This window comes from Solanum dulcamara, chromosome 7 (genome assembly GCF_947179165.1).
Source record: "Solanum dulcamara chromosome 7, daSolDulc1.2, whole genome shotgun sequence".
NCBI lineage: Eukaryota > Viridiplantae > Streptophyta > Magnoliopsida > Solanales > Solanaceae > Solanum > Solanum dulcamara.
Genome location: NC_077243.1, coordinates 16,556,340 through 16,567,957, shown reverse-complemented (window position 1 = coordinate 16,567,957; position 11,618 = coordinate 16,556,340). Strand labels below are relative to the sequence as shown.

General features: G+C 34.6%; 1 protein-coding gene across 1 annotated transcript; it reads right to left on the bottom strand.

Annotated features, from left to right (window-relative positions):
• Positions 1–586: 586 nt before the first annotated feature.
• LOC129894971 (uncharacterized) lies at positions 587–5,809 on the bottom strand. The gene is made up of 2 exons (XM_055970575.1): positions 5,633–5,809; positions 587–3,538 (listed from the first exon to the last, which is right to left on the bottom strand). Exon 2 carries the CDS (start codon positions 3,366–3,368, stop codon positions 1,161–1,163), a length of 2,208 nt encoding a protein of 735 aa, XP_055826550.1. The 5' UTR covers positions 3,369–3,538; positions 5,633–5,809; the 3' UTR covers positions 587–1,160.
• Between the last annotated feature and the right edge of the window lie 5,809 nt (positions 5,810–11,618).

Sequence of the window (11,618 nt, the reverse complement as noted above, 5' to 3'; positions counted from 1 at the left end):
CTAAGGGTAGAATTCCTATGTCCTCATTTAGTCATAGCTTGGAGTTTTATAGTGTGCTGGGATTTTTCCAATATCGTATTGTTTCATCTTTGTGTTTTTTCTGTAGCAAGTAGTAACTCATATTTTTATCACTAATATGATACTGTATTATTAAACGTCGTTTCTTTCGCCTTTAATCAGTAATCTCGAATGGTGTTTATGAATATCAAATGGCGAATCCAGCGTTATTTTTCAACCCAATGTACCATGGAAGATCACTAATTGGAAGAGCCAACAGAGGCATTAACATGCTGAGGAGACTGATTTTCAGCCTTGCGTCTCAAACAACCAAATTCCTCAAATGCTAAGCTGGGCCTGCAAAAGAGATTTGACTGAATTTATCTATGGTAAAACATTGAGAAAATCAGGAAATTCAGTGGAATGAGGAGGTAACTAGGCAAACAAGATCACCTCCTAACTGCAGAAGCAGAGGTTGCCCATGAAGCTGGAAAGTCACAATTAGGAGAAGAATCAACAAAAAACAAAGATAATTAAACTTGTCAAATCACAGGAAAATGCTTCCTCAAACAATATCACTGGAATGAGATGACATGACTGAAAATATCTCTTTTGAGATTAACATTCCATGATATCAGTATATAACAGAAACAATCTCTAAGAAGTTTACATAAGGCAAACCAATTATAACTTTTAACTCCAGCAGATCCAAGAATAGAATATATTCTAGTTTGTAGAGAAACAAAAACTTTAAGGATGCCTTTACATGATTTAGAAACAAAAGGAAAGGTCCAAGTACACCGATGGGGAATATAAGGCATCCAAAGAGAAAAAAGGTTAGGGAACAGACTTGTGTATCTGGGCAATGGAGATTCCGTTCACTATGATAACAAGCATTAACCTGTGTTGATATCTTTGTGATCAACCATTTACATTTGAGCAAGGTACAAAATGAGGGCCTCCATAGTAACCTTCTCAATCAAACTCCACACACTTCTGATTTGTTCTGAACCATGACTAATCTCATTCAGTTAAAGTCTAAAGGTCTGACCAAAAGTTTACAACTAGATGTATCTTCAAAGTATCTCCTCATTATACTAATATTCTGGCATAATTCAAAACCTTCAGCCGCAAAAAGTTGTTCAAATTGTTCCCCTGCATTTTCATGGAGCTTCTTCACTTTCTACCATCCCGTCATCCCTGGATTTGAGAGTATGATCAGCAGTCTCACTAGTTTTAGTTTCCTGAACATTCTGTGATGAACCTACATTAACCTCTTTGTCATTCTGCACGGCTGGCACCTCATTAGTTTCTGTTAATGTCTGAAGAAGCTCCAATGGAGTAGCAGCTGGATCAAGCTCCTGGCAACCCTTAGGAGCATTTTGAGCTTCTTCACCTGTAAGCAAGTGGCTTGGGACCTGATGAGAGAAACGAAACATCTCTTCTCTGGTTATTCTCATCACCTTCTGTGGATTCAAGTCTGGACGGAAGACTGTCTTAAAACCAGCAACTTTGATGAGAGGAGCTACTGAAATTCCTTGCTCCTCATTGTAGTCATCAAGAACTAGGACCATTTCATACTTGTGTATGACATCATCAGGTGTATTCTGATTCCAGCCAGTAGACCAATGTCTGTAGAGGGCCCAAACATCCCCCTTCTTGGGAAATATTAGAACAGATCCACGAGGGCCCTTTGACCACAGAACCTTGTGGGAGAAGGAATTCACCAACTTACCTGTTTCGTATCTGCCAATCCTAAATTCACCAGAAGTTTTGTAGAAACCTGAAGCTACCCATTCCATTGGACCAAATTCACTGTTTGTTTTTGAATTAAGCCAACTGAGCCTCACTTTGAATGGCTCCCTTGAGAGGACTTTGTTAATCAGAGCGTAGAAACGGGGCATGCCATCATCAGCATCATATGCAGCCCAGACTTCATTGTCTTCGAAACAACTTTCGCTCCTGTCCTGATCAAAATTGTGAAAATCAGGATCTGGTACATTCATTGATTCTGGCTTTGGATCCCCTTGATATGCATCATTTGCTAAAGCATTGACAGCTTTCTTTCCTCCCTTCATAGCTGATGACTCTACATTCCCATTTACATTATGACCAAGACCATTAGCAGTCCTCTGTTTTTCTTTTTTGCCCTCTTTTACCTTAGGTTTTTGTACATCTTGCGGCTGAGATCTCCATTCATTCAACTTCTTAAGTATCTCTTTCCGAGCTTTTGCCATCAGCATATTCCGGTTTTCAAGTGGTGTCAGTTCCCTGGTACTATTAAACTTACTAGAAGAGAAACCATAAGTCCTTTCTGCATAGTGAGGTGCATTGGATCCAAAATGGATTCCATCCTCATCGAGCCTTCTCTGTTTGAAAGGGGTCTGCCTAGTCTGTGAATCATCACGTTCTCTCTTCATTTTCTCATGTGCCTGCTGAACAACATTTGCTGCTTTTGCTGCAATGGAAGGATCTGAGCTACCAACACCACCCATTCTGGAAAATGAATCCTGCTGAAAGTTCGAGTATTTCGCAGTATTAGAACTTGCTGCTGCTGATCCTGCTGTTTTACCAGCACTAGCATTTCTTCCTATAGGGAACTGATTTCCATTAGGTGCATGATTCCCTAGATTCTGGGGCCACTGACTAGTAGAATTGGATGATTTTGTATGATTGAACGGTGGGGATGTTTCTGTAGCCATAAAAGCTTCATGACAATTGGGGCAAAGAAGAGTGTGATTAAGATATATCTTCAAATACTCATAATGCATCTTGCATCGGTGGCAAATGGTCCAGAAAGTATCACTTCTTTGATTGGATGAAGAATTAACTGATGAAGAGGGCATCCGAGAAGCATTTTTCTGAGTCTTTGAACCCGAAGTCCTACTAGTAAAATTATGAAATCCATTTCGTGGAGGTGCTGATGGACCACCTGAGGGGACTGGAACTTTCTGCTGTTTCTGCTGAAATCCTTTTGAACTCCTTCTCTGGTTATATGCCAACCTCTTGGATTTATCAGATAACAAGCTCCAGGCCTCAGAGAGAAGTTTAAACGCACCTTCAGCTCCAACAGATTTGTTTTTATCGGGGTGGAGGACAAGAGCTAGCTTCCTGTACTGTTTCTTCACCATTTCATCATCACTTGATGGGCTCACACCAAGTACCCCATACCAATCCACTTCCCCACTTATTTTGTTTTCGGCAGAGATATAAACATCAAGTGTTGTTAACATCTGGGTTAGATCGTCAAGCCCCGGATACAAAACCTGAGCTTTCAAGGCAAATTTCTTGGCACCAGCATAATCCTTCTGTTCAAACTTCCGCTCTGCAATTTGTTTTGCTCTGAAGGCCTCATCTTTATTGCACTCCATAGTTTGTGAATGTGATTTTGAAAGTTCCTTTGGTGCTACTCCAATCAGTATGCCACTCAGTATCACTGAAACCACCAAAATAAAAAAAGCATTTTCATGTGAATATCAGATACTGAGGACTCAATCTCTTCCCCTTCTTGAAGCACAGTATCCTTCAAATCATCTTATACCTGATTCACAACAAGGGAGAGATCAGCGGCTGTTAGAAATACGCCATTTAAGTTCCAGAACATAAAAAAAGTATTAAACATATTGGTCTAGGTTTCAGCCAAAAAACAATTTATCAGAGAAAATAAGTTAATTTAAATACCAAGAAATATGCAAATGTATGTTGATGCATATTCACATATTTTAATCTAGTGCCTCATGGCTTAGCAGCCAATAATTGTTGTTGACAACAATAGACTTTTGAACCTGGTAAATGGCAGATTGGTAGTCAAGATAAGACATTCAGTTTCCATCATACAAAATATTTTAATAACCAACTAACACCGACATCTACCTCTCTGGAAATTGAATGATAACAAAATTATATGCAACAGGATAGGGTAAAGATGGTACACTTGATCTTAGCCAAAAGGCCAAGAAACGTATGCAATAGGACGGATAAACCCTAAAATTTGCTAGTACTATCCAGGTCAAAGTAATGCGATTCTCTAGCACAATTGAAATCCTAAAGTTTCTGATGCACAACATCTTGTTTAAACAACACTGACATTTCTGGTGGTTTTACTATACAGAAATGTTGGATAAAGTTAGCAGCTATTATCACATTTAATTAGACTATATGGTTGTTTTCTATAATAAATAGTAGTTCCCTCAGACCAGTCAAATCTTGAAGTCAAAAAAAAAGAAGGCGCAAGTTTACTTTTTGACCAAGAAAGGGAAATCTTTTTCCTGAGCTTTGCTTCCAACTGTAGGAGATTAACTCAATGTCCAGTCATTCAAGTAATAGATTCCAAAATACCTCCACTGAGAAGCAAGGTAGACATAAATCATAGAAGTGGATTAGTAACAACTTCCTCTTACCCTTACAAGAGAGCAAACTTCTATTTCTTTTCTTTTCTTATTGATGGTCGTGGTGTTCGGACCAGCTTTCACACAACTCGACTAATTGCCCGGGATACTTGCCACCTCCCACCAACAAGAGGTACCACTAGGGCAGATAAAAAGAATTACCTAGTGTTTTTGTCTCGTCTGGAATTTGGACCTGAGACCTCATGGCTCTCAACCACTTCATTGACCACTAGGCCACACCCTTAGGTTGTGTGAACTTCTATTTCTCACCACTCTACATTTTCCCATTCTAACATTTAAGCTGTAATATGTGTTGCAATTTCCAAATTCTGTAAACTTACTTTAGAAAGTTGCAATGGTAAAGATCGCTCAATCTCTCAGAAAGTTAAGTCTTTCCAGCATGTATTCTCTTTGCTAAATTATGTAACCAACTCACTTCTAAATTCCAAAGAATCAACAAAGATTACTCTGTCAATGGACAAACTCATCCACACAGTTTTATCTCCCAACCCTCCTCACACCACCAATAAAACCTAAAAATCTACTCAGAAATGAAAGGTAGAAATATGTCTATGAGGGGATCATATAAAGTTCTTATCAAATCCTCTGGTGTGGAGGAAAGCTCAACTAGGGGATAATCAGGAACTAATTCAGACAATAAATTGATTGCTCCCAAAAGTATCAAGTACCCAAAAAACTACAGAGCAGGGTTGTCCTAAGAATGCCCATGTCTCAAGCTAAGCACTTTTTTTTTAATCATTCAGTATTTCTACAAATACCATTCCACATACAAAATAATTCTTAACTAAAGCAAACTTTTAAGAAACAGACAACAAGGGATGCAAACGTTTAAGAAGAAGACAACAAGGGATGAAACCGTTTAAGAAGCAGACAACAATGTGACCCACTACTTTGTCCAGCTAAAAAGATTCAAACTTTATGCCCATTGAAACTCAACCAAACCACTGTAAAATTAGCTCCACCCCAAGTTTTAATTACTAAGCGGTTTGAACCTACAAAACCTACAAACCCAAAAAAGGGAAAGACGGCAACAGAACGATCCTAAATCATCGCAAAGGAAACATAGATTCAAAGTAAAAAGTTCGAATGACGATATGTCAAATGGATCTGAACCATTAGAGGTTTGTAACGGTCGAAATTCACATTTCAATTTGTCATCAAAAAAAAAAAACTAAAATTCAGTCCAAAAATAAAACCTTTTTCGAAATGAAGGAAGAGAAACTAACCGTATATGAGCATTTGAATCGAAAAAAGCTGCTGTTGTTGACCTACAAATTTTCCCACCAAATCCGGACCCTTTGAAGAACTGAAATGATTTGTTTTTGTGAAAAACTCCTATGAGCCCAAGAACAACCCTAAAATGCCCAAATATAATCTGTAAAATTGGGAAATGAACAGCCAGGCAGGCATGGGCTTGATTTTATATTATTGTTTTTTCTACTTCATGGATCTTAACTATGGTTACTTTATAATCACAATTCTTAACTAGGGTTAACAAACCATGGATCTTAACTATAGTTACTTTTTGTCTAGAACATTCTACTACTTCTTTTCGGGTTTAAGTTACATACACTGATATTTTAAGAAGATGTTTGACTATATTTATAAGCTGGTCAAACTAGAAGTACTTTCTGACTTATCTACGTGTGTAAATACCAAAACTGCTTATAACTAAAGGATTGTCTGATAGTTGGTCAAAGTTATGCAGATATTAGTAATCTTGGATTAGTTATGAACAGTGTTTTCAAAAATATTTTCGGAGCGAGTTTCGAAGTGGAGCGTACCAAAAAGGCTCTAGGGCGCAAATTGAAGGCGTAGATTCACAGGGTGTAAGTCCTTGAATTTGCTATGTAACTCCTAAGCATAAAATCGTAAGTCTGACGTAAAAATATACACCCTAGGCGATAATTATTTTTAAAAAATTTTAAACCATTTTTGCTTTAGATCATATTTTTTATTATTGGTTTAATGATATTTATATTTTATGCTATCATATTTTTTCAGGTTGTAGAGATTTTGTAAAAATGTATAGATAAACTCTCATAGAAAATACATTGCTATAAATATTTTTTTAGATAATCGTGTCTAAATTTGATAGGACAGAGTTTTCATATCACTATGTTTCTGAGACAACTTTATTCATTCTTGAAATTACTCTTACAATTTTTGTCCTCCTTCTTTATACTATATAAATAATAATCACTGCAAATATTAATTAATGGTGGGAAGAATTAGTAAATGTGAAAAATGGATGATGATTTCATTTTAAATATTATTTTGACTATTATTATTTTTTGTGTTATTAGTTGTTACCTTTCTCAAATAGTAATTATAATAATTTTTTCTACATTATTCGTTATTAATACATTGCTCAAATAATAATTATAATATTATTTTCTATATTATTGGTTAATTATTAAAATTTGTTTATAAAATCATTGAAAGTTTTACTTTTGCTTATTTTCTTAGTAATAAAATTATAAAATTGATGGAACTTACGCCCCATGTCTCGGGGCTTACGCCTCACTCTGTACTGCATAAAACGCCTCACCTTGTGCCCCCGCCTTTAAAACATTGATTATGAAGGGATCTATATATTATTTGGTACATTGACTAGTTATATAGGATTTAGTTGTTCATGTATTATTCTTTTCACCTTTTATGTTGCATAAAAGTATACATATATTCTCTTATAACTTATATATATATTAGTTATGCGAGTATCTAGATTGCAAACTAAATAAAATATTAAGTGTGTTAAATTTTATACGCAAAAGAATGTTATTGAACATGATATTACTTATGATGAATAACTTAGCTCATAATATAACTTATAAGGACTTTTAGTTTGATTAAACTTTTTTTATCATTTTATCACTTATATCTTCTGTAATCTCCAAAATACTTTTTGGCAGACATAATTTTTAGTTATTTTTCATTTTATTTCTGTCATTTATTTAAGTAAAAATACCTTTAAATTTATTTTTTTAAAGTAATTTTGAGAATGTTTTTGTTACAACACATTAACGGTTGATTATCAGTTTCAACACTTTTGGCGAAATACATAATTACTTATTTATAAAAATGATCTGTAATACGTAAAAGCGTTTTTCAGCATTTGATATTGAGCTGATTCATACAAGATCTTAATGTTTTTTCATTATCAATACAATTTAAAAATTGTGATAGCATATTAGTTACTCTAATTATTTCAATTAATATGGCACTTTTTGCCTTTTCTAGAGTCAATCAACTAATTTTTGAAGCTAAACTAGATTAGATAAACTCAAGACTTTAAAATTATAATTAAGATATTCGAAAATTATAAGATAAGTATATAGTCAAACTTCTTTGTAACAACATTGTTGGTTCCAAAAAAAATCGATTGCTATATCGATTAGTTGTATACATCTAACTAAAAAATTAAAGATTTAATACAATTTTAATAAATTCATATTTACATAAAGATTTAAGCGGTAAGACGCACATTTTAGATCTATTTGAAAATTTACTTTTTTCAAAATTGATGGAAGAAATTTATAATTGTAGTTTGTTTAGTAGATTTTAGTCTTTATTGACAGAAATAGATATTCGTATAATAATTTTTGTTATAAATATTGTATTAAAGTATCAAAAAATATTATATTTATTATTTGTAATCTTAGAGATTCTATTTCAACAAGTGGTTATTTTTATAGTACCCAAAAAGAAAGATAATTGTTATATGATGTAACCTTACAAAGAGCATATTATTATAAAAGGTGATTGTTGATGTTATAGGAAAAAAGTTATAGTAGGGATTTAAAATATAATATTAAAAAATATTTTTGAGAAAAACTTGGCTATTATAGTGAAGTGTTGTTATATTAGAATGTTGTTATAGAGAGGTTTGATTATGTAATGTAAATTGCAATTCTTCTCACATTAATATAATATAAAAAATATTTTAGCTGTTGGTCAAAATCATATAATTTGAATCTCTAGAAGCGAGAAGTGTCACGTGACTTAAAACGTAAGGAGTGCTATTTTTATTTTTACTATGTTATTAACTAATGCTTAACTTGTACCTGTTAGGGTTGTACATTCAATTTTTCGGTTAGATTTTGTATTATTTGATTTTGGTCATTCGATTATGTTAAATAAGACAATTAACATAATCAAATAATTGTATAACGAAAAAAGTAAAATTATACATGAAAGGAAAAAATAATGTTGAATCTCTTAAATATATTTTTCAATATAAGTCACAAGTAAATATTAAAACTTAATATTTAAAAATATACCAATAGACGTACGTCCTAACAAAAAATATAAAGAGTTTCAATGAAATTAACTTTTCATTGCAAATATTTATCCTTGAATAAAACTCATGTTGGAGCTGAACGATCAGCTGTTTTCATATCTTCGATTAAAAGTTCTTAAAAGTTGAATCGTAATAAAAACTTATTTAAAAAATGCACAAAAAGTAAAATACACTAATGAAACAAATAAGACTTCTTAACTTACATTATATGATCTGTGACTATGTCAGTTATAGATACATCTCCTTTGCCATAGCTCAAATTTAAAGGGAATTATTCTTTAAAAAGTCATTAACATGTACCACAAATAAACTATCTTCAAGTTGCTCAGATAATTCACATTCTCCTCCAATTTAACAGATTTAGATTCACATCAGAATGAATACAAATGTTTGCATCTTAGGAGTTGATGAACTCCTAAATGAGTGAAGAATATAAGTCTAGTATTAAATGCACTTTCTGATGCCATAAAATGGCTATTGCTTACATATTAGGAATCATCTTATTAAAAAATGTAAAATCTATTTTCAAAACAAGATATTATAATTATCATTTTCTGCTTCAATTTCTTTGAGAAGATATTTTTTCAATTTTGTCTTACTTTTACTTCCATTCTGAAATCTATGTTACTTGTATTCTAATTATCATGTTGCACTTCCTGATAAGTCAAGTGTGTTGCTTGACAACACAATACATAATGAAGAATGAGATATATTCCACTGAACTTTTATTTTGCCCCCTTGTACACTTCCCCATACATTTTCATAAGTACAAATACGTTACATAATTAAATTTGAAACGAGGATCAATATGCATACAATTATCTCATTCATTTTTGTTGGTTCACCCTATTTTTGTCAAACTTCTATTTCATTCTTTTTATTGTTTCACATAGCTGTGTAGTTTCATTTTCATCAATTAAAAATGTACACCATATAGGTTGTGTTTGATATGAAGGAAATGTTTTCCATGGAAAATATTTTCCTAAAAAATATTTTTTTGAAAATAAGTTGATTTCTAATTTATTGTCTCATGTTTGGTTGGTGAGTGGATTTTCTAATGTGATTGGTGAATCAAAAATATTTTTTAGAAAATATCTTTTATTTTTGTTCAAAGAGTACAAAATACTTTTTGTGAAGGTTTTTAACCGAAAAATCAACACCAATAATCGATCTGACATCTGACTCCGACACCGGTCCAGAATTTGACCCCTACTCCTGACACAAGATCCGATATTTGAACTGAAACCCGACCCAGACCATGATCCGAATCAGGACAAGATCTCAAGACCCAACCCGCAAGAGACCCAAAATTCGAACTCGAAAATAATCCCAACACCCGAACCCGAGGCCCGAATTTGACTCGACCCGAGATCCAACCTCGACTCGACCTTGACCCGAGACCCTACCCTAACACCTGACTCGAGACCCAACCCCGACCCTAATCCCAAGACCCGACCTCATCCCCGTACAAAACACTCGATACCTGACCCCGACCTCAATCCCAAAACCCAATCCCAATTCGAAACCTAAAACCTGACCCCAATCAAACCCTAACACTCGACTCTCAATCCGACCCAGACCTCGATTCGAAACCCGACTCGAGACTCGCCCCCGACACCCAACTCAATACTTGAACCCGACACCCAACCCCGATCACAATCTCGAGACCCAAGACCTGAGATTTGATACCTGACCCCAACTCCACCCTTGACTCGAGATCCGACCACGACCTCAAACTTGACACCTGAGCTAGGACTAGACTCCGACCTCGACTTGAGACCCACTCCTGACCCCGATGCTAGACTTGAAATTCGATCCCAACATTCGGCCCCAATCCGGGACCTGACTCGAGAACCACCTCCGACCCCAGCATCCGATTGGATATTTGACCTGACACCTCATCCCGACCCCGACATCCGACTTGAGACCCAACCCTGACTCTGACACCCGAGTCGAGACTTAGTCCTAATCCTGAGCCCGAGACCCAACCTAAGACTCGACATTCTACCCAAATTTTACCTCTAATTCTAACTCGAGATCCGACCTCGATTCAATCCGAAACTCGAGAGTTGGAGCTCAAATCAAGATCGAGAGTCGAATCTCAAATTGAGAATCAATAGGATTATCATAGGGAATCAATACCCAAGACTTAAGTTAGGATGAAAAGTTAAAGATGTGAAATTCAAAATGATTTTGAAACATGTTTAAAAGTCATTTTCCTTAAATTTTTAGGAAAATAAATTGATTTGAAACCATTTTCCAAAACATTTAAATCAACCAAATATGAAAAAATTGAAAAGCATTTTCATTCCTACCAAACACACAGAATTACATTTCGCTCTGCTAATGCATATAAGATAAGAATGTCAGAGATGATATCCATATTTCACTAGAGGCACAGTTTGAATCAACTGTTTTAAAAAGCTATTTGATGCTTTAAAGTTTGATACATAAGAATAAATAATCTATTCAGTTATTAACAATATCTCCTCTTGAGTACGCTTTGATTGCTAGTATGACTTGCAACGATTATAATCATCTACTGCATATTATTGTTATACCTATGCAACAAACACTAATCCCCACTCATGTGAAACAGTTTCGGGAGTTCGACATGGTTTAACAGACCTATGATTCTTTTTGATAACCATAATTTACTTGGTTTGAACTGTGAATAGAACTTCTAACATAGAACACTTGCGCATTAGCTTTTAATATAAAACCACCTCCTCTCTTGCGCAGGTACCTTGGCATAAGCATGCACATACAATTTGTATGACAGCTATTCGCACATAGTTTAGCACTGCAATATTCCACACACTACAAACACTACTCCTGGCAGGACAACTCATCTTACCTGAAGGCAGATGGAGAAAAGGCTCAGCATTGCTTGGCAAAATATTCTTGAA